This window comes from Eriocheir sinensis, unplaced genomic scaffold (assembly GCF_024679095.1).
Source record: "Eriocheir sinensis breed Jianghai 21 unplaced genomic scaffold, ASM2467909v1 Scaffold21, whole genome shotgun sequence".
In the NCBI taxonomy this organism is placed as follows: domain Eukaryota; kingdom Metazoa; phylum Arthropoda; class Malacostraca; order Decapoda; family Varunidae; genus Eriocheir; species Eriocheir sinensis.
The window spans coordinates 978,054-1,003,177 of NW_026111510.1; the positions used below are offsets into that span (position 1 = coordinate 978,054).

Below are 25,124 nucleotides of genomic sequence, written 5' to 3' on the forward strand. Positions count from 1 at the left end.
TTTGTGTCTGGCTGTCTGTGTATGTCTCTGTGTCTGTCTTTGTTGTTGTCTGGCTGTCTTTGTCAGTCCCTGTCTGTCTGTTTCTGTCTCTGTTTTTGTCTGTCCCTGTCTCTGTCTCTGACTGTCTGTCTCTGTCTCTGTCTGTCTGTCTGTATCTGGCTCTGTCTGTCTCCTCAGTTTGTACGTCTCTGTCTCTTTTGTCTCCGTGTCCTGTTGGTCGTTGTCTCTGTCAGTCTCCTCTGTTTGTATGTCTGTCTTTGTCTCCTCTGTCTCCCTTGTTTGTCTCTGTCTGTCTGTCTGTCTCTCTCTCGTCCGTCTGTCTCTGGTATTATTGCAGAACAACACCAGTATCGAGATGGCTTTTCATACCCCTCTCATTAGATAGAGCTTGTCATTCGGAGTAATTTGAACCCCATATACACCCCTCGCAAATTCTTTATAACGCCGCCACCGATTTTCAGATTTCATCTGTTTTGGGAGTTGCTCTGCAAATTTACCGCAGAGGGGGGGGGGTCGAGGGGGCCGCAGCCCCCCCGTTAGGTTAGGTTACACGCCGAACAGACTATCAGTTAGGTCAGGTTAGCTGAGGGGGGGGTCGAGGGGGGCGCAGCCCCCCCGTTAGGTTATGTTATGCGCCAAATAGACTATCAGTTAGGTTAGGTTAGCTAAGGGGGGGTCGAGGGGGGCACAGCCCCCCCGTTAGGTTAGGTTATGCGCCGAACATACTATCAGTTAGGTTAGGTGCTGATTTTTCTTGAAAATGAATGGTTTTGACTGAGGGGGGTGGGGGTGGTAGAATTAAAAACGGTCATTTGCGGGATAAAGAATTGTCAGATTAAAAACACATCCAAATCTATCCAAAAATAAATATTTTAATTAAAGTTGGCGAGGGGTGCATAATACAAATCTTTACCGAGGGGGGGTAGGTGGTTAATTTTTTTTTATTTGCAACAGAAACGACAAGCAGATTCATTCATAACAAGCCAAAATCTACCAGAAAAAAACTAGTTTTGTCCAGAAATGCGAGACTGGTGTTGTTCTGCAAATTTACCCTGTCTCTTAACACACCCACACATACGCACTTCGGATGGCTCAGTCTGACGGCAGTTGTTTTCAGATTTTTTCTGGCTGACTCCGGAGTGTTACTCTTCTTCCTTGAGCAAGGTGGAGGGGGGGGGGTTGTGTGTGGGTCTCAGCGTTACCCGAAAATCGGAGATAATGAGCTCCTAGCTCGTTCTGTAAAGGGTAAAGCAGCTGGCGATCGCTAGGCCATCGTGTGATCAAGACCGTGGGTGAATTACACACACACACACACACACACACATATATATATATATATATATATATATATATATATATATATATATATATATATATATATATATATATATATATATATATATATATATAATGTGTACACTTGCATGTTGTATGACTTTAATATTTGCGAATACTAATAAGACAGAGTAACCTATTGGTATTACGTTTAAGGTTTATTAATTGATTAAAACATCCATATTTATTGCCGATAAACATAACCATTAAAATGTACCTGCCGTCTGGGCCAGTGTTCCACTTTCACTTTGTTTGATGCTGTAGCGCTTAAATTTCTCCTCTTAATTGTCCACGCCTTTCACTGGTCCCTTCAGCAAGTTTATGTTTAGTTTTGTGCATGATATGACCTACCCATGTTTACTTCTTACTCTTAATCTTCACTAAATTGTCTTCAAAATTATAGTTTCCCAACTACTATAGGCAGAAAATCCTGTTTTTAAGACTTAAAGACAGGCAGAGACACTCATGATGCTCCGCGTCTCTGATGAAGCAGTACAACACCCAGATGACTATACTTCATAGTTGTGTAGTGGGCACCAGTCACCACATTACTATATATAAAACAACACTAATAATAATATCTAAGAAATATATAACTATAGGCTATTCTTACTTTCTATTACTCGTAGGTACATTTATATTAATAACTGTCAACTCAAAAACGCCTGCAGCCTCATCTAGGCACGGATTGATTAAAAAATCAGGTACAATGTTGCCTTTTATGACGACTAGTTACAGTAATACTTATACCTAGTTACAAAAATAATTATACAATGAAAAATATACCGATATTACAAAACTTCCTCAGTCAGAGAGAGAGAGAGAGAGAGAGAGAGAGAGAGAGAGAGAGAGAGAGAGAGAGAGAGAGAGAGAGTGTGACACACACACACACACAAAAAAAAAATTATTAAGGACAGAGGGGTGAAACATCTAGAAAATAGCAGAACATTGACAGACAGCCAATTTGGTTTTAGAGAAGGACGCTCATGTGTAACAAACTTGATCAGCTTTTACTCAAGAGTGATCGACATTGTGCAGGAAAGGGATGGATGGGTGGACTGTGTGTACCTAGACTTAAAAAAGGCGTTTGACAAAGTGCCACACAAAAGACTAATATGGAAACTCAAACATGTCGGAGGGGTAAGAGGTTCAACACTGGATTGGATGACAGATTTCTTGACAGGAAGGGAAATGAGAACAGTAATTAGAAATACGAAGTCAAGTTGGATGGAGGTGACAAGCTTCCCAAGGGTCGGTACTGGCTCCAATTATGTTTGTAATTTATATAAATGACATGACTGAAGGGGTGACAAGCTATATGAATATGTTCGCCGATGATGCTAAAATATTAAGAAGGGTGAAAAACGAAGAAGACTGTGCAGCAATAAATCAGGATCTTGAAAGAGTAAGTGAATGGTCGCGGAAATGGGAAATGGCTTTCAATACGAAGAAGTGTAGCGTGCTGGAGTTTGGCAAGAGTAACAGAAGAGTTACAGGAAACTACTCACTGAATGACGAAAGAATCATGAAGAAAACGGAGGAAAGAGATCTGGCTGTGACCGTAACGGATAAGTTATCCTTTGGGAAACATATAAATAAAATAACTGGGGAAACATACAATCTTATCAGAAATATAAAAATTGCATTTACATATATAGATGAAGAAATGGTAAAGAAGTTGATAACATCGATGATACGTCCAAGACTGGAATATGCAGCTTTAGTGTGGTCACCAAATTTGAAAAAAGAAATTAGAAAAGTGGAAAGAATACAGAGAGCAGCGACCAAATTGCCAGAAACCCTGAGGGACTGTACCTATGAGGAGAGACTGAAAAAGCTGGGACTAATAACACTGGAAAAAAGAAGAGAGCGAGGGGATCTGATAGCATTATACAGGATGCAGGAGGGATTGGAGAAAATAGACAGAGAGGATCTGGTGGTGCGTGATGGGATGGAGACAAGAGGGAACAGTAAGAAACTGAAGAAGAGCGTCTGCAGAAGGGACATAAAGAAATACAGTTTTCCATACAGAAGCATATCAGCATGGAATGGGCTTGATGAGGAGACGGTGTGTGCAAACACGATTCATGAATTTAAGGCCAATTTGGACAAGAAGCGTTATGGAGACGGGACAGCACGAGCCTAGTGTGGCTCTTTTCCCGTATTTCACAACTAGGTAAACAACTAGGTAAACACACACACACACACACACACACACACACACACACACACACACACACACACACACACACACTCAAGAAGTTACAACTGCCTACCCTCACAGAAAGAAGGGAAAGAGGGGATATGATCATGCTATATAAATGTGTAGAGGGAATGGAGAAAATAGATGTAAAAGAATACGTAATACCTAGTCAATCATCCTTAAGAGGACACAGCAAAAAGCTATACAAGAAAAGGCTAAAGAAAGATGTTAAGAAATACAGTTTTCCTGATAGAGCGATAGATAAATGGAACGCGCTGCCAGAAGTAGTGTGTGTCAAAAGTATTCATGGTTTTAAAGAAAAGTATGATGAAATGATGTCTAAATACGGAACAAAACGAGCTTGACTCAATCCTGTGAAAATACAATTAGGTAAGAACACACACACACACACAACTGTACTAAGTTTCTTGCATGTGATCAATGTCAAGGTCTTGTGATCAATTTTTCTTTCTTGTGATCAGTGACCAGTACCATGAGATTTGGCATTGGCCACATTGTTCTTAACATTATGGGCCAGGTTATGAGGACGTTTGGGCCTTGATGTGAGAGTCGTTGAAGGTCGACGTCCTTTACCAAGGGTAGCAGGTCCTCTGGGCATACCTGGGGGTCTCCTTGCTATTGAAGTTGGTTGGCAAGGTATCTTCCCACGACCAGCTCCTTTTTTCATGGATGATCCCATAATGTTCAAGAGACTGTTCAGTTGATTCGCTGATTTTATGAACCTTAACCGGTCTGTGAATTTTTTAATACCCAAGAGGGTGTCTGCATTACCATATTTGGCACATGTTTTCACAAGTGCTTCTGCAGCCTCACGTGCCTGTGCAATAATGTCCTCAATTTCAGCATGTTCTTCATCAGTAATGCTGCTTGCTGACATCACATCAGGAGTTTCTGTTTCCATCTGTGGGTCTGTACAATTCTCATTGGAGGAATTTCCTTCAATATCAGCTTCACAATTTTCTTCAGTTGTTTCTCTGCTTTGTTCTTCTTTCAAAGACTTGAAAAACCCCTCTGCGGGGGCTTTCTCGTCACCAAGGGCTAAAACTGCCAATCGATGACGGCTACTACTGTTGAGCACAAGCATCTGGGGAACCACAGTCATTCCATGGTTAGCACACACAATCTGATGCTTGCAAATCGCACCATTGTTTCCTCTGATGCATGTACATATACCAATATTGAGGTCTACCTCATACATTTGTTCTGGGTCACTCTCACTTTGCACCTGGTATATCCCACCACCTAAGGGTTTTACAGTTTCCAAAGGAAGTGTGTCCATGATCACTCTCTTGATTCGTCGTCGACTCAGTGCCACATCCACTATACGCTGCCTCATGTAGCAGTCAAAGATCTCTGCCATAAACATTACCAGCTGAGCAGTGTTGTAGGCCTTGCATCTGAAAAGAAAAAAATAATAGACTAATTAATTAGGTGACACTACATCCCAGGGTCACCTTCCAAAGGCATCTTATTGCTATGAACATTACCATATATTTCTAGAAAACAGTGGTTTTAACTTCCACCTCGGTATATTTCATTCGTTTGACAGTTCACTTTACTATGTGAATGGAAGTGTTGTAATGCAACGTCTCAGTATTTGTCATGTACTAAAACAACAGAATGTTGCCTCCTGTTGATAAGATGCTTTCGGAAGGTGACTGAACTTTAAATGAAGACTAACACAGTTTGAAGTGATACCTAATAATGTTAACATCATATGCAGCTAGGGTGGTCAACCTCTGGCCCTTGAAGATGTAATGTGCGGCCCACCAAACTTATCGGCATTAACATGGCAGTCTGACCCACAAACCTTAACTGGTGGCAATTTTTATTTTTTTTGCGAGGGTTCGCAGTAATTTTAACGGGACTCATGCATGAGGTGTGAATCATTCTTAATCTGTCAGCTGCTATCCAGGAATTTCTGAGCTGCTTTCCTATGCTGAGAGGTCACTAGAAACAAATTTTTATAAAGGCTTTGCTTTGCTGCTACTGCATCATTGTGAAGCCACAGAATACACCTAACCCATATACAAGATGCACTGCATTCTCCGCCAAGAGACACCATGTACTAAGTCTGCCATACTCGTTGACATCTTGTCTGTTGTAATGAAGGTCATCAACCCCATCCTCTTCCGCAGCCTTAACCATCACTTGTTACAGGCACTGATGGATGAGGCCAACACACATTACAGTGACCTACTCAGTTTCAGTGAGGTCTGCTGGCTTCGTGGTGGAGCCATATTGCCCCATGTGTGCAACCTGCAACAAGAACTTCCTCCGGCAGAAGAACCTCTCGTAAGCCAGTCCCTATGACATGTTTGTCTGGCCCTACTCACGGACATCACTGTTCCCTGGAACGTTCTCAGCTTCAAGTTGCAAAAGCCAAGACACTCTTGTGACAAACATGCATGCTCACATCACCGCCTTCAAGGTTAAACTGCTTTTTTGGTAAATTCAAGTGACTGAAGGTCAGTTTATGCTTTTTCCTTGCCTTGCTGTTTGTTCACATGAAGACATGGCTGGACACTTGCATCGGTGTTGTCTCCTCTGTTTGGGAGAAAGTAGCCTACTGTTTTCCTGGCTACTGATTTGGAGCAAATGGGATTGGTGGATCTTCAGTTCAGCGATGAACTGAAAGTGAAGTTTCGTACCTCTTCTCCATTGTCCTTCTGAGATCTTATCCTACCCTCCGGTAATTTTCCAAATTATATTGAGCACATTGTGGTCATGTCTGGCAGCACGTACTGTTGCGAACATCTATTCTCTAAAATAAAGTACATGAAGTCTTGCTTGGAGATGCATCGGATATCCGGATCCGGAGCATCCTCATCTGCATCTGTGTTGTCACAAAAAACAGTATCTGCATCCGTATCCTCGTTTTTCCTTGAGCTAGCATCCACATTCGCATATCCACAGAGCATCCGCATATTTTGTCCACATCTGCATCTGCATATTTTTACACATCCGCATTCGCATCCACATCCATGTTGTCACAAAAACCAGTATCCATATCCGCATCCGTGGATATGCAAAAATCTGACATCCAATACATCACTAGTCTTGCTTATGCTCCCAGCTCTCGAATCATCATCTCAATGATAAGCTTCTGTTATCTGCATCATCGTGGTAAGTATGAGATCGAACCCCCTCCAGTGCCACCTTGAAACTTTGTCATTTGCAGAGTGGCTTGAGATCAACTACATGTCATCCTGATACCAAACTGTTGTTCCACAGCAACAAAGATGAGTTCTGAGGGGTAGCATGGACCTCTACAGGTGCCACTATAATACCCCTGCCCGCAGCACTAAAGGGCTTGTCCTAAACAACTAAGGGCAGATAACGGTTACACTTGGGCTGGAGGATAAACAAAACAGAACAAAGTATTCATGACAAGCAGCATTAGCCCAATTATTGATCTGCATAGCTTCCACTAAACTTTGTGTTTGTAGTCTTTTTTTTTTTTTACCCAGGCTTGTAAGCTGTTCATTTAAGTCTCATTCGGCCCTCACTCTGAAAAGTGCCTCCGATGTATAGTCAGGGACAGATTTTTCAATAGGTTGCATAAGCCATTGGCCCAGGGCTCATCGTTAACTAGCATCCCACTGAGGCCTTGTGGGCGCCCGACGGGGACAGTGGGATAAATGGCTTGTTTCACCGTTTCATATAATTATTTCTTCTTTCTTTATTATTTTTTTTTTGGGGGGGGCCCACTGATGAGGTGTGGCCTTGGGTCCACATACAGGTAAATCTGGCCCTGTGTACAGTTATGTTAATTACATATATTATATACTCCTTATATCTGTTTAGTAAAGCTTAATCTTTACCTATTAAGAACATTATCCTTTATGATGCACATCGTTGCCTCACAGTAATTGTTAGTGTGATGACTTCTCAACACTGCACCAGCTCTGAAGGCAATCGCCCACTCCTCTCGCCTTTGGACTAGGGTGGTGAGGTAGCTGAAATATGTAATTCAAATCCCTATAACATATCATACAAATACTTAAAGAAAGAAAAGGAGAAATGTATACAGAAGTGTGAAACTTGATCCTTATTATATAGCAGAAAATGTACTTGCAATACCTTCCAAACACTTTACTAATAATGAGAAAAATATATTACCATATGAAAGTGGGGTATTTCTCAGCAAAAGGATTGTTTAGACTCTTCTCCAGCAATTCATCAAAAGCCTCTCTTGAACCTGCATAAACAAGAGCTTTTACTGCAGCCATTAGTTCTTGGCGATCATTTTTATTGATGCCGTGCTTGGAATCAAGGAGCCAGCGCCATACTTGCTGCAGTATGTGAAATATACAAAGGGATAGCTGGGAAGTAGGCCAAGTGACTGCTAACGCCTTCCTTTCTGCATCACAGTTGTCTGTCATAAAGGATTGTGGCTCTCCCTTTTCATAGAAGGCGCCGGCCCCAAGAACTTCCTTTACCATACCAAACCCTGTAAAGCACATAGTAGGAAATTATATATAATTTGCATTTCTTGAAGACTCGAACAATAACTACACACAGAAAAAATGGAAACTGAGAATTGAATGATATACTATACACATTAATAATTAATTACCTTCAGTTAATGTTGCCTCATCTTGAGAGGAGGTGAAAACAACAGCCAATGGCACAGCCCCCGCTGGTCCAGCACAAAGGAATGGTATAACTGCTGTGTTTAGCTGATCAACACAGCTCGTTGCATCGACAAACACCACTTCCCCTGCTTCTTTCAGCTGCCTGTGTGCTCTCATCATGAAGGGGGTAACCAAAACTACAGAAAACTTATCATTTGCATATCTACTTTCCAGAATGAGTTCTGGATGATCTGCATATTTCTTTATTGCATCAAACATTGATGGGGTATTTAGTCCTCCATGCTCACTCTGCCTCCATGCTGTCCACATATATTCAATAGACTTTGGAGAAGGGTTTATAGACTTATTGGCTTGATCGTATAAGTCTTCTGTTAAGTCCATCTTTAACAAATGGTGCCTGTATGCTTGACCTGGTGTCATACCTGTAAAATATAAACACATCATTTTTAATAACCACCCTGTGATGGGGGTGTAAGAATATCGTAACCGCATTCTGTGCATTTTGTAAAAAGAAAATGGAAGGGATGGGGCGATGGGCCTGGGGATTAAGGAGAAACAAGTTGCCAAGCCTTACATGCAGTTTCTACTCATTTCATTTTAACTGCTTGTAAAACATTGCATGTACAATTTTCTGTTACTGAAGTAGTTTACCTACTTGTGGTAGAGGGCTATAAATTAAAATTCATGGGGCATAATCTCAGTATATACTGTACTTATGCATGAGTTGGGATTTAGCTTAGATCTGATTTCTATGCTTAAAGTAAACTGTTGCAACTTATATATCTGAAGCTTAGAGCTTATATTAGATATCTTAATATTAGAGCTTATAGTATATACCTTAACCTTAGAGCTTATAGCAGGTATATATCTTAAGCTTTGAGCTTATATTATATTTTTTATGCTTAGAGCTAATATATCTTGAGCTTAGATCTTATATTATATATCTTAAGCTTAGAGCTTATATTATATATCTTAAGCTTAGAGCTTGTATTATATATCTTAAGCTTAGAGCTTATATTATATTTCCATTCCTACGCCGATGATTCCACTCTGCATTATTCAACTTCTTTTAATAGAAGACCCACCCTTCAGGAACTTAACGACTCAAGGCTGGAGGCTGCAGAACGCTTAGCCTCAGGCCTTACTATTATTTCCGATTGGGGCAAGAAGAACCTGGTGTCCTTCAACGCCTCAAAAACACAGTTTCTCCACCTATCCACTCGACACAATCTTCCAAACAACTATCCCCTATTCTTTGACAACACCCAGCTATCACCTTCCTCAACACTAAACATCCTCGGTCTATCCTTAACTCAAAATCTCAACTGGAAACTTCATATCTCATCTCTTACTAAATCAGCTTCCTCGAGGCTGGGCGTTCTGTACCGTCTTCGCCAGTTCTTCTCCCCTGCACAGTTGCTGTCCATATACAGGGCCTTGTCCCGCCTCGTATGGAGTATGCATCTCATGTGTGGGGGCTCCACCACACAGCTCTTCTGGACAGAGTGGAGGCAAAGGCTCTTCGTCTCATCAGCTCTCCTCCTCATACTGATAGTCTTCTACCTCTTAAATTCCGCCAATGTTGCCTCTCTTTCTATCTTCTACGATATTTCCACATGACTGCTCTTCTGAACTTGCTAACTGCATGCCTCCCCCCCTCCAGCGGCCCGCTGCACTTTCTACTCATGCTCATCCCTATACTGTCCAAACCCCTTATGCAAGAGTTAACCAGCATCTTCACTCTTTCATCCCTCACGCTGGTAAACTCTGGAACAATCTTCCTTCATCTGTATTTCCTCCTGCCTACGACTTGAACTCTTTCAAGAGGAGGGTATCAGGACACCTCTCCTCCCGAAACTGACTTATCTTCGCCACCTCTTTGGATTCTTTTAGGAGCAGCGAGTGAGCGGGCTTTTTTTTTATTAATGTTTACTTTTTGTGCCCTTGAGCTGTCTCCTTTGCTGTAAAAAAAAAAATATATATATATATATATATATATATATATATATATATATATATATATATATATATATATATATATATATATATCTTAAGCTTAGAGCTTATATTATATATCTTAAGCTTAGAGCTTATATTGTATATCTTGAGCTTAGAGCTTATGTTATATATCTTAAGCTTAGAGCTTATATTATATATCTTAAGCTTAGAGCTTATATTATATATCTTAAGCTTAAAGCTTATATTACCATATTTGTTTTTTTCTTAACCTTGCATTACATTTTATGCACTTTGCATTGGTCGAGGAAGAAGACGCATAAGCTTCACCAGACCGTATAAGAATTCTGAAAAGAGGGATTGAAATATAATAATAATGTATGTATATGAGGGATTGAAATATAATAATAATGTATGTATATGAGGGATTGAAATATAATAATAATGTATGTATATGGGGGATTGAAACATAGTAATAATGTATGTATATGGGGGATTGAAACATAGTAATAATGTATGTATATGGGGGATTGAAACATAGTAATAATGTATGTATATGAGGGATTGAAACATAGTAATAATGTATGTATATGGGGGATTGAAACATAGTAATAATGTATGTATATGGGGGATTGAAACATAGTAATAATGTATGTATATGAGGGATTGAAACATAGTAATAATGTATGTATGTATGTAAGTATCTATGTATGTATGATGTATGTATGTATGTATGTATATATGTGTGTGTGTATGTGTGTGTGTGTGTGTGTGTGTGTGTGTGTGTGTGTGTGTGTGTGTGTGTGTGTGTGTGTAAATAAATAAATAAGTACATATATATATATATATATATATATATATATATATATATATATATATATATAAATATATATATATATATATATATATATTTTTACAGCAAAGGAGACAGCTCAAGGGCACAAAATAGTAAACATTAATAAAAAAAAGCCCGCTACTGCTGTCCTAAAAGAATCCAAAGGTGGCGAAAGATAAGTCAGTTTGGGAGGAGAGGTGTCCTGATACCCTCCTCTTGAAAGAGTTCAAGTCGTAGGCAGGAGGAAATACAGATGAAGGAAGATTGTTCCAGGTTTACCAGCGTGAGGGATGAAAGTGAAGATGCTGGTTAACTCTTACATAAGGGGTTTGGACAGTATAGGGATGAGCATGAGTAGAAAGTCAGAGTGCAGCAGCATGGGAGGGGGGGGGGAGGCATGCAGTTAGCAAGTTCAGAAGAGAAGTCAGCGTGGAAATATCGATAGAAGATAGAAAAGAGGCAACATTGCGGTGAATTTAAGAGGTAGAAGACTATCAGTATGAGGAGGAGAGCTGATGAGACGAAGAGCCTTTGCCCACTCTGTCCAGAAGAGCTGTGTGGTGGAGCCCCCCACATGAGATGCATACTCCATACGAGGGCAGACAAGGCCCCTGTATATGGACAGCAACTGTGCAGGGGAGAAGAACTGGCGGAGACGGTACAGAACCCAGCCTCGAGGAAGCTGATTTAGTAAGAGATGAGATATGAAGTTTCCAGTTGAGATTTTGAGTTAAGGATAGACCGAGGATGTTTAGTGTTGAGGAAGGTGATAGCTGGGTGTTGTCAAAGAATAGGGGATAGTTGTTTGGAAGATTGTGTCGAGTGGATAGGTGGAGAAACTGTGTTTTGAGGTTGAAGGACACCAGGTTCTTCTTGCCCCAATCGAAATAATAGTGAGGCTGCTAAGCGTTCTGCAGCCTCCAGCGTTAGTTAAGTTCCTGAAGGGTGGGTCTTCTATTAAAAGAAGTTGAATAATGCAGAGTGGAATCATCGGCGTAGGAATGGATAGGACAGTTCGTTTTGGAAAGAAGATCATCAATGAACAACAGAAAAAGAGTGGAGATAGGACAGAACCCTCTGGGACACCACTGTTAATAGATTTAGGGGAAGAACAGTGACCGTCTACCACGGCAGAAATAGAACGGTCAGAAAGGAAACTGGAGATAAAGGTACAGAGAGAAGGATAGAAACCGTAGGAGGGTAGTTTAGAAAGCAAAGATTTGTGCCAGACCCTATCAAAAGCTTTTGATATGTCCAGCGCAATAGCAAAAGTTTCACCGAAGCGGCTAAGAGGATGACCAAGAGTCAGTTAAGAAGGCTAGGAGATCACCAGTAGAACGCCTCTTGCGGAACCCATACTGGCGATCAGATAGAAGGTCAGTGGAAAGGTGCTTTTGAATCTTACGTTGAGATTGATTCAAAAGCTTTAGATAGACAAGAAAGTAAAGCAATAGGACGGTAGTTTGAGGGATTGGAGCGGTCACCTTCTTAGGTACAGGCTGTGTGAAGGCATACTTCCAGCAAGAAGGAAAGGTAGATGTTGACAGGCAGAGGCGAAAGAGTTTGACCAGGCAGGGTGACAGCACGGAGGCACAGTTTTTAAGGACAATAGGAGGCACTCCATCAGGTCCATAAGCCTTCTGAGGATTGAGGCCAGAGAGGGCATAGAAAACATCATTTTGAAGAATCTTTATAACAGGCATAAAGGAGTCAGAGGGGGGATGAGTAGGAGGAATATGCCCAGAATCGTCCAGAGTTTTTAGAAAAAGTTTGAGAGAAGAGTTCAGCCTTAGAGAGATAGATGAGGCGGCAGTGTTGCCGTCAGGACTGAGTGGAGAAAGATGAAGAAGTGAAGTTGGAGGAGATGTTTTGGCTAGATGCAGGAAGAGGAAGAGTTAGAAAGCAAGGTTTTGACATTTTCTATTAATGAAAGAATTTTTGGTTGATGGGAGAATAGATTTGCGATTTAGGGCAGAAATGTAAAGTTCATAATTATATATATAAATATATATATATATATATATATATATATATATATATATATATATATATATATATATATATATATATATATATATATATATATATATATATAAATAAATGAAAATATTTCTTCTTTCACACACACACACACACACACACACACACACACACACACACACACAGTCACATTTATGCTGAGTATCACAAAATGTACTTAATGTATACTTTGGTTGCATATGGAAGCACTGCATGTATAGTTCTTCTTACATATTCATAAATTTTAACAGTTGATGTATGGTGCCACTACTTATTAAGTGTTCTTCCCAAAAATCAGTGGCAAGATTTTATCTAGAAGAAACACAATACCAATTGTGAAAAGAAATCTTTAGTTTGATGGTTTATGCACATGAACATAATGTTTCATATACCTTGGCTGAAGTAATTGTTGAACATCTCTCTGGTGCATGCAGAAACTCTCAGTTCATTCAAAACCTCAGCCGTGTCAAGGGGATGGTTGTGATTCCCCCTGATCATCATGAAACATGGAAAATCCCTTATCTGTTCAGATGATCTTGAATGCACAATCTTGATCTGAACATCCATAAGCACCTTGCAACTGTGAAAAATACAGCAATCATTAACTGTACATAACATTAAAAAAAATAAGTCATCTTAAAACCAAAAGAAAAAATTAATATATACTACAGAGTATGATGTATAAAAAGCTGTACTATGAATATCCGTTAAAGAAGGCTGAAATTTGAGACCGAAAATTCACATTCAAGAACTTATCTGTATCTACGAGTACAAAGTAACTGTGCAGCAATGAGATTTAGGTATATATGCCTTTCTGTATACCACGACTGACTATTTTACGTACTATTTACTGTTTAGCTTATTATGAAGCCATCACACATACTAAGACTATAGAATTTAATGATATATTAAAGCCCATTAAATAACTGACTTGCTATTGTGAGTACTGAGGCTTAAAAATGGTATTGTTGAAAGGAGAGTTGAATGCTCACTCTGGTGGTGCATAACTTTATCCATAAGCAGAATATCTAAGTATCTATAGGGTTAGGTTACGTGAGCCATTATAGTTCAGTCCTGGGTAAAGTTTAACTTTCAGTGATGCGCTCTCCAATCGCCTTTATTTCTCAGATATAAATTAACGTAACCTAGTGTAGCCTAATGGGTGGGGGTCTCGCCCCTTTCGACTACCTTTGTGAAGCGAATTTATGTAACTCTAACTTAATCTAATGAAGATTCCAGAAAGGAGGCCATTTGGATGACCAAGAAAAACCTGAAGATATGACAGAGCTGAATATTGAGGAAAGGGTAGCACAGGACAGACCTACATGGAGGAGAATCATATAAAATCCAACCCCAATCACAGGAATTAACGGACTATAAACGAAAATGATGATGATGATAAAAAAAATTATCCTAGTTAAGCTTAATAGGGGGCTTCGCCCCTCTTGACCCCTCCTTCTGGAATGGAATTTGAGTAATCTATATCTAAGTAAAGTAACCTGCTCTAACCTAACCCAAGATAGTCCAACAGAGGGGCTCCCTCCCCCCTCGACATCCCTCTGAAAGAAGAAGAAGAAAAAAAAATATATATATATATATATATATATATATATATATATATATATATATATATATATATATATATATATATATATATATATATATATATATATATATATATATATATATATATATATATATATATATATATTTATATATATATATATATTGTGTGTGTGTGTGTGTGTGTGTGTGTGTGTGTGTGTGTGTGTGTGTGTGTATAGGGGCATTCTCTGTCAGATAAACTAGTGTCTAACACCCTCATCTCTCAGATTTTGCCTAAATTCTGTCGACAGGGAGTTTTCGGGCCTTAATCCATTTCTGAAATTATAAGGTCAATCCGAGCAACGGTTCAAGAGGTATGACCTCGGGAACTTTGAGGTGACTCATGAGGTCACCAACATTTGGTGATTCATAACTTGGGTAATAATGGTCTTAATTATATAAAAGTATACATACATATATATATATATATATATATATATATATATATATATATATATATATATATATATATATATATATATATATATATCATGGCCCAGAGTAGCAGATAATCGCTCTCACAGCCCTTGAGCTGTGGGCATGCCTTTATCTGCTACTCTGATATATATATATATATATATATATATATATATATATATATATATATATATATATATATATATATATATATATATATATATATATATAAATCAGAAAACGACAAGGAATCAAAATATGCAAGTTTTAGAACTCTTGGTTCAAACATGAAAAAGTTATAAAGTAACAAACATTTGAGGTCACGATTTGACCTCTGGGGTATCAAATGACAATTTTTTTTTAATAGATGCAAAACATTAAGGCACAGGCATTGGCTATTAGAATCAGCCAAAAAAAGTTTGTTTATGTAAGTATTTTTCATGTAACTAACATATAAGTGAAGCCCATATTCATAAGTTGTGCGTCAATTCTACCTACTTTTTTCACATTTAAGCTCATAATTTGACCTATAGAAATTAAAATTACATTTTGATTGATATAAAAACCAAATGCAGAGTTCTTGGCTAATAGAAACAATCATGAAAAAGTTTGTTCAGATTGGTACTTTTCATGCAACTAATAAATGAACACCATACTTATAAACTATCAAGGCCATGACACAACACTTATTAGACATTTTATGTGCTAGCCTAAGAAAATTTTTTGCATGCTCGATGCTTTCATCAATTTCTTTTTGTGGAAAATTTATTGAATTCTGCTGTCTCCCCTAAGGGTAGGACAACTTACTTTTAACACTGAATCCTAAGTATACCAAAGAGGGGTCGATGGGGGCGAAGCCCTCCTCCCGTTAGGTTGTGGGGGGTTGGTTGCGAAGCCCCCCATACATTTATATAATTCCAAATTATAAAAACAAATCGGGGGTCAAGGGGGTGGTCGAGGCTCGATAGGTTTTAGAAGGTCAGTGCAGAAGATTACGCCATTTTCGGGAATTTCCCTGCATAGGGATTTTTCTTTTATAGATTATTGTCCTCGAAACACGCGGTTTTCGCCAACAGATTTGTCTTGTTTTGCCAAATATGGCGTTTTTGGGTCTCCCCCACCCAAAAACTCCGCATTACCCCAGATCCCCAAGCTTGTAGGCTATAAGGAAGGGAAGGACTGGATTTAGGTGTATTGTCTGAAACTGTACATTTACCGCCAAAAATAACCTAACCTAACCTTACCTTAAGTATAGGGGGGTGGGGGGTCAAAACATTTATATTGCGATGGAAAAAAATGAAATATTTATCATCAGCACATCGAAATCTATCAGAAAAAAAGTAATTTTCGGTAAATATTTAGAAAACACCGGCGGATGATTTTAGCATTAGAAACTATTTTTTTCTGGCGTGGGTTTTCATGCTTTTTGTAATGGTGATAGTCTTTTTCTGGGGAAACACTTCATTTTTGCAAAATAAAAAGTAAAAGCGGTTAATCATGATTGTTTTTCTTCCAAGCTTTGCACAAACCTTCACATAAGTAAGATAAGCCAATTCTCTTGCCGGTGTTTACTAAATATTAACCGTAGTTTCAACTCCCAAATCCTATTCTGACCTCTGCGATAATAATACCCTCAAAGATGCCAGTGCATAGGTAAAGAAATAAAGCGCACGTCACTAAAGGTAAACTTTACCAACTTTTTTTGTGGTGGTGGAGGTATTCATGGGGGGTGGGAGGTCATACAGCGGTAAATATGGCTATATTATGCAATTTGCGACAGGAATTAATGCCAAAGCATTTAAAAACGTCCAAACTAACCAGAAAAAGTTTCTGCTGCGAATTCAAATACCTACCTTTAGTCAATATACCTTCAAAACATTCCCCCAAATTATGTTTTTTCTTAAGAATAGCTAATGCTTACCCAGTATATGTCTTCTTGACGCCTTTGTGTTGAATTCCGTGGTGACATTTCAGCGTCTGGCGGAACAATTTTCTCTGGCCCACAGAATACGCCTTGTACTTGTTGAAGCACACGCGATTCTGCATACAAAACAAATCTTTCCAACGCTGAAAGTCTTCTTTACTCTTGACATTTGTTCTGAAAGTCACACACTTCTCTCCTATCACAATCTCAGCAGTTTCGAAGACATCCACGTCTACTGTAGCTTCCATGTCTGCAAGAAAGTGGAAACAAGTCCACCTGGGGGAAAGAGTTAGAGAGGTGGAAAAGGAGAGAACACCTGAGGGAAGAGTGGAATGAAATGGAGATCAGGGATGTGAAGAAGGCAGTAGAAAGGAACGGACAAGTCAAATGGCAGGAAGGAATGAGTGGCAAGTCAACGCTAAAATGGTACAGCAGGAAACAGAAACCAGAGGGAGTACACTGGCATGTAGGAGACTGGGGAAGCAAACTATTGTTTAAAGCAAGAACAGGAACCCTGGAGGTAAACGGCAGGAACAGGGACGGGGGAAACCAGGACTGTAGCTGTAGGACAGGGCAGATGGAAACAGTAGAACACCTAATAGTGGAATGCAGCAACTATGAGCGGCAGAGAGGGGAGTTGGTGGCAGGAGTAGTGATGGTAATAGGCGGAGAGGAGTGGGCTAGGAGACTAGAGGAGGAAAACGGGGCGATCTGCACGGTGTTGGGGCTGTATGGAGACAAAAAGGAAACGGAAAGAAGAATGGTAAAGTTGGCAAAAGTGTTCCTCGCGCAGTGCTGGGAAAAAAGGGCACAAATGTCCGTATAAATATAAGTGGCTTTATTTCAGATTAGAAAATTACATAACGCTGAAAAGAAAGTTGTGTGAATAAGAAGGGAGGAACGAGAGGAGGAGGACCTAAGAAGCGATACAAAGCGTTACAGGTCAAAAGAAGAAGAAGAAGAAGAAGATGTAGTAATTCCTCGGGCGTGCGGAAGTAGCGCCATCTATTGCAGCCCACCAAAAACGTCACTTTTCAGGGGTAGCTTAACTATTTTTGAAGTACCTGCCACAGCACCCTATCCAGCCTTCACTTATTTTTTTTCATTGTAAAATTATTTACGAATGGGGTAAAGAAAAATATATTTGTTCTTATGTTTTATTAGGTATTATCTACACTATATCAATTTGTTTTTTTAGGAAAAATATGATGTTGAAAGCATTTGCTAATATATATATATATATATATATATATATATAGATATATATATATATATATATATATATATATATATATATATATATATATATATATATATGTGTGTGTGTGTGTGTGTGTGTGTGTAGCAAACATATCCAGTGCTTTAAATACAAGCAAAGCATACAACATTCTATGCATGCTAAATAAATATAAGGCCTTTGCAACTGTGGTAACACGGATGTCACACTGGTCCTGTGTCCCAGGGTAATGGGTTCCCTAACACCACAGGCTCATGGGCTAATGTTACAGAGATGAGCACCGAGGCCACATGCTGCTACAGCGTATGCCCCCAGCCTTACCTTTACCTTTTGCAAAATGCACTTAGCTGAGTAAAAATATCATACTAACTGTACAAGTGCCAGATAATGGCAAGCATTGCATACTGCTTGACAGGGCAGAGAACAAAAGCTTCTAAGCATTACAACTGAAATAAACAATGGGAGACACTCAAAGCTTGTTAACTGAACATGACCCAATTTATAACAGGCAAAACCAACAATGGTGCGTTATATACAATGAAAACTGTATAAAAATGTTGCAAGGCACATCAATATAAGAGCAAAGCATCATAAAACATGCTGAAATACATGATGGAGGACATTAAGAAGGTAACACATGAGTTGTCTTAAATGGAATGCAATAACTTGGTGGTCGTGGGAGACAGGCGAGCCTGGAGGCGAAAATGGAATGTAGGACACGGTATGATCTCACAAGCTCTGACCTTGGTGTCAGGGTCATGAAGATATTAAGCTCAGTAGACACAACTATGCAGCAGAGGCACATATGATAAAAGCAAATGAGACAAAATAAGGCAACTCATAGAGTAAGAAAATACCAGGAAAGTTATGCTGCAGTATGTGACACACCAAAGTACAGGGCAGAGAGTGATATGTATTTCATAGGCTACATCAGTAAACATGTAGCATTTATTGCAGGAACCACACATTAAAGTTGGATGTAATAAAATATATGTTTTATGCACACATTAAAGTTGGATGTAATAAAATATATGTTTTTAGCACACATTAATGTTGGATGTAATAAAATCATTTGATATGAAACTCCTTGAACTGGCCAACCAAACAAACCACTCTCTGCCCCCCCCCCCAAAAAAAAAAAAGATTTTTCACAAGGTTTATGAGGCATTAGTCAAGAATATCAACTGCCATTACATTTTGTAAATCATACCTATGTGATTGTGTATATCATATAAAGCAGAAAAAAATTTGCAAGCTGTAATACAAACAAGATTACTCCTGGAAGCCACATTAATGATGCCAGACACGTGATGATAGACACTTAGTGTGATGAAATTACATGCTGTATTTCACATTATGAAACCAAGCCAAGTGTCACTGCAGCACATATTAGGTAAGGCAGACACCAAAAGCTTGCTACCTGAACAAGATTAAATATAACAGGCAAAATCCTCAAAGCGTTGTATACTGTTGGGAAGGGCAGAGAACAAATGCTTCCAAGCATTACACCTGAAATAAATAATGGCAGATATTCAAAGCTTGAGCTGAACAAGATCTGATTTATAAAAGGCAAAACCAACAATGGTGCATTACATGCGATATCTGGCAGGGGATTCCTTGCATTACAATTGGAAAGTGGCAGACACCTAAAGCTTGTTAACTGAACAAGATCTGATTTATAACAGGCAAAACCAACAATGGTGCATTACGTGTGATATCTAGCAGGGAAGATAAATGATTCCTTGCATTACAACTGGAAAGTGGCAGACACCCAAAGCTTGTTAATTGAACAAGATATGATTTATAACAAGCAAGCCCAACAATGGTGCATTACTTGCAATATTTGGCAAAGTATATGGAAAAAAATTCTTGGCGTAACAAGAGTAATACTAAATAATGGCAAATCCCACGAAGTTTCTCTTCTTTTGACAAAGCCTGTGCTCTTTGCTGCAGGGCTGTCAGAGTCTGTTTGCTCCAGCCAACATGTACTGAAATACCCCTGAGTCATGAGTGAAGTGTTGAAACTGAAGACAAGTGAAATACTGTGCTCAGAAATCTATTAGCATTTGGACTTTGATAGTATAAGGCCAGAGCAAACCTCCTCTCTTGTAACCCATATCTCCTACTAGGCTTAGATCTTGGCATCTTGCAGCATGTTGAACCTGACTTCATAAAAAATCCATCCCTATTGGATCTAAAAAATTGCTGGCTCTGGGCAAAAACTGCCCAGGATTTGTAACAGCCTGGGCTTTGAGCTGCCTTGCCTCCCGGTGCAGACGACAGACTGTTGTGTGCAGCAATTTTCACTTTTCATGTCTGAAAATACATGAAAAAATATTTAATCACAATTAATCACAATTCTAAATAATAAAATATGTGCATGTAATTGCATTATTTTCAGTGCTATAAGGACAGTGAATCTAAGCATTGGCATTATGTCTGCACGCCAGCTTCGATGGAAGGCTTCACTTAGATTGCCTGACAAGAGTAATATTTTCAGGAGAGATGGGGGAGAAGATACAACTGGAGACTCTTGACAGATATAATGTCAAGATCTACAAGCACCCATTTACCATATATATCTTTGATGTTCAGTCCATACTAAAACATTTGTCAATGTGTTGCCACACTAAAAATATAAAAATTCCCTGTTTCTGCAATGTTAGTCATACCTAAGCCCTGCTAAACCATCCAAGTGAATCAAGAATGAGTTCTGGGCGGCAGCATGAGCCAATGCTAAATGGCACCACTATAAAAAAAAAGCCTGCATCATGACGGGCCTGGGCCGACCGCCAGGCGCCTGAAGAAAACCTACCGGCGCTATAGGCAGGTGGGGGAAAAAAAAAAAAAAAATCACATCAGAAGAATGGACAAAGGTTTGTTAGTGGCACTTCAAGGTTATGCTACCTCTTCAAAGATTGGCCAGTCATGGTTTAAAGTGGAACAGGATAAACAAGAAACAGGTAGATATCTGTGGACACTACTGTTATTATCAAATGCCAGCCTATGGCAAAATTTGAACCTATGCTATCAAAAACATAAGACCCATATGCTGATCACTCGACTAATCATAACGGTACTACACCCATAGAAACATAATAAAGAGTTTAAATATATCATTCAAAATTTCAACCTTTTTACATACTTTTTTTTTGAGATATGAAGCCTACTGGTGTAACAGTTGAATATTGAACTCAATTTGTATGCAGAGATGTGAGGTATGTTATTAAGCTGTAATGTTTCCAACACATTAGTTGTGATTAAAGCAACACGGAATAGTAACTAAAGAGGATAAATTATCACTGAAAACAAGAGGTTCCTTACTATATTGTGGTGAGCTTGATTTACCGAGTCGAGTTTCCTCCAACCCCATCAAGTTCACACCCTGTTGAGAGGCAATTTTTTAATCAAAGTGAAAAATGGATGCAAATGGTCACTAAAACTAGTTATTATACTTGGTATCACAAATTTGGGCAAAGAATTTAGGGAAGGACTCCTGGACTTGGCGTCACTGATGAGGTAAATGATCTCGTGCACTCATTGGGCTATAATATATACATTGTTATAATGTGTATTATTGTTTTGTTACTATATATTACCTACTGATAATGGAAATACATGTCAGGATTAATCATCAAATACAAGGAAAAAAGAATCATGTATGGAAATTGTGAGCTTTTAAGTTCATGTAACAAACAAAGTTTATTATACACAAAAAGGTTGGATACTTCAGATGTAAAAGATTTTTGGATATAACATCACCCCCTTCCTCCATATTGGTTCTTTAAAGCAAGGGTTGACTACAGCTGATTATTATTTGCGGCAGGTTACACGACACTTTTTTTAGTGCAAACCATCTGGAAATCAATTGTCATTATAAGGAATACTTCTCATGAGTAGCCACTAAAACTTGACAACCTAGAAGGATGCACCATCAGACTGTAAAGGATAGATATATTATAAGACATAGCTACATTGGTGGATCCAAAGGGGAGCCCAGGCCCCCCCAATGTTCCTGAGTGATACAGGAAAACTAGCTCAAAAGCGCGCTGCGGCTAAAACAATGCTTTGGCACAAAGTCCAGGCCGTTATACCCATTGATTTAGGTCACTTCACCAGTTTTTCAAGACCAGGACTGCCGAGAATGGCTAATCGGTAATGCTAATGCTCCTTCCACCCGCAAAAAGTCTGACGTCCTCCCAAAAACTCATTTCCTGGATCTGCACCCAAAGACATACCGTAACATGGTTCAGTGATCATGGACAAAAAAAAAAATGTTAAGACAATCAATATCCAATCATTTCAGGATACATAAATCAGCATCCATATGAAGGAATTCTACAACTTAAAAGTGATGTTGAGCAGGGCATGTGTTAAGTGACTTGCAGTCTATTTTGTGAAGTCATAATTAGATTAATATCACAACAATCAACAAACACTAGATGAAGTATTCATACCAAAATCAGTACATGGAGCTGGTGCACTGCAATGGGAAGCACATTCCTGCAGCTCACCAAGAGGGTTGAATGCTGCCATGTACTTCAGGGGGGGAGGCTAAATGTCTTCACCCTTGGCCTCTTTCTTGGCCTCTCCCCCTTCAGCTGCCACATTCTCTTGGATGATATCGGACGTGTTCGGATCTGTTGGGATGTGGTTGTGTTAGATGTGGAATAACATACGACAGTGGAACATGGAAGGAAAGAGTATGTCCACACGGTAAAATACAGAGATGAGGATTGCACTACATTAGTTGAGTGATTACAAGATGTAAATTGAAATTCTTTGGATACTGAAAGGATGTACGGGGACAACTGGGTGAGAAGGGAGAGAGATGCAGATTTTTGTTATATAGCTAGATACACCAATGAAGACTTAGGACAAACACATTCAGAAAGACCACAATTTTGGCTGCTAGACAGAAAAACACTAGATGTCAAAGTGCCAGGACATTGAAGGAAGTAATAATAAGAAAAGCAATAATAATTAATGAGTGTAAATATATTTCTGATATTTTTGTTTATCTTAATGCTAGTATTGGAATTTTCAAACACTAAGAATATAATAAATAAATATTGATAAATTAATTAAAATAAATACATTAATTGTACTAATACTACCACTAACAATATTAACAGCACTGCATCTAATAGACTGAGCAATAAACTGAGTCTGATATGTAACCATAATTAAACTGTCTCTGTCTGGGTGTTATGTGAAGCTTGCTCCATGCACCATGATAGGAATGGCATATATGCATGCAGGTTGCTGAGATGCTTACAGTCACCAGCCACTTGTAGATATGGCACCAAAATGTGTTGGAAGCATTGGCGGCCAACTTCCATTTATTTAACTATTATTTTCTTTAAACAAAGGAGACAGCTCAAGAGCAACAAAGCGTACTAGAAAAAAAAGCCCCACTACTCGCCACTCCCAAACAGACAAAAGTAGAGTCTTGATACACTCTTCTTGAAGGTCAAATTATAGGGAGGAGGAAATGCGGACAATGGAAGGCTGTTCCAGTTTATCAGTTTAAGGGATGAAAGAGTGGAGATATGCTGGATAACTTTTGCATAAGATGTTTGGCAAGATAGAACATGCAGTAATTGACTTAAATTAGAAAAGTATAGATTTAGGAGGGAAATGGGCAGGCATTGGTTTAGTAATAGGGTGGTGGGGGAATGGAATAGATTCAGCAATCACATAGTGAGTGCAGGGACGATAGCTTGTTTTAAGAGTAGACTGGATAGCTACATGGACGAGGCTGACAGGTGGTAATGGGGAGGAATCTGGAGCTGCCGTGTGTAGGCCATTCGGCCTCTTGCCGCGGGAGGAGGGGAGGCATGCAGTTAGCAAGTTCAGAACAACTGTCAGCGTGAAAATGATTAGAATTTCCACATTATCATTATTTATATATATATCACTTACCCCGGGTGGCATCCTTCCGTAATAAATGTAGCTTCACACCAGGCTGTGTCCTCTTTATCACCACAAAGGGACATGATTTGAGGCTCCGGCTGGTAAACGTGGCGGCCGCGGCGGTGTTATGATTTTTGAACGAGGCAGCGTTGCAATCGGAGCAGAGAAAGATATTGCTGCGAATAGCGGTATAATAAACAGTATAAGTTAGACCGAGATAATTATATTCACCCACTCTTTCCCCCTACAAACCAATGACTCAATGTATATATATCATCATTACTGATGGAAGCCAGCGTGCGTGCTAAAACAATGAGTTTGGAAGAAAAAACATGATCACATAGTTTTAAAGAACGGCAGTAGGGCTACAATTCCTTGGGTCATTCCAGTATGTATACAGAAAGGTTAAACACATAAAACACATCTACCCACACATGCAGAGAAAGTAATATAATTGTGGTATAATAATATAACAATAATAGCATTACTCATGACATGCAGTCAGGCTATATCTACCTAGTAAATATATACAGTATATATAGTTCCTACTGTTCATTTTAATATTTATCTACCTTTATTTTTTTATTTAAAATGGGAAATAACCAGACTGAAGAAAAAAAGTAGCAACATTTGCTGCTTGATCCCATGTAGCAACACTGCTGATTGGTTCTAGGGGTTGGGGGTGGGTCTGGAGGGGGGGGAGGCGCCTGAATGTAAACAAAGCTGCTCCTGCGCCATCTGTTGCAACCGACGTACACCAACACCCGCCCACGGTCTCCCATAGAGGCCCCCTCTCCTGTTCTATAGTCTCCTTGTTCTGAACTAACGCGGGAGAATGTCGATCTATTGTTAATAAAAACGGGTGATGTAATCAATGAATATGCCTTAAACGTAATACCAATAGGTTACTTTGTCTTATTAGTTTTCACAAACATTAAAAAGTCATATGACATACAAGTAAATATATGTCTTACCTAAATATTACGTAGAAAATATTATGCATTCAAATTCAGTATCTCTACTTTGTGATGTGGAGTTATGCACAACATTGGTAAGGT

At 39.1% G+C, this 25,124-nt stretch overlaps 1 protein-coding gene across 9 annotated transcripts; it reads right to left on the reverse strand.

Moving 5' to 3' along the window:
• Positions 1 to 2,585: 2,585 nt before the first annotated feature.
• On the reverse strand, positions 2,586 to 18,085 carry LOC126990841 (uncharacterized). Of its 9 annotated transcripts, none has more exons than XM_050849489.1 (7): positions 16,911 to 18,072; positions 13,360 to 13,547; positions 10,396 to 10,460; positions 8,139 to 8,579; positions 7,682 to 8,012; positions 7,384 to 7,518; positions 2,586 to 4,956 (listed from the first exon to the last, which is right to left on the reverse strand). In XM_050849489.1, the coding sequence occupies exons 2-7, from the start codon at positions 13,395 to 13,397 to the stop codon at positions 4,017 to 4,019; spliced, it is 1,950 nt and encodes a 649-aa protein (XP_050705446.1). In that variant the 5' UTR covers positions 13,398 to 13,547; positions 16,911 to 18,072; the 3' UTR covers positions 2,586 to 4,016. The 9 variants fall into 9 exon arrangements, with proteins under 9 accessions (XP_050705446.1, XP_050705447.1, XP_050705448.1 ...); XM_050849490.1 differs by having other exon boundaries at positions 10,386 to 10,460; XM_050849491.1 differs by having other exon boundaries at positions 10,365 to 10,460.
• Between the last annotated feature and the right edge of the window lie 7,039 nt (positions 18,086 to 25,124).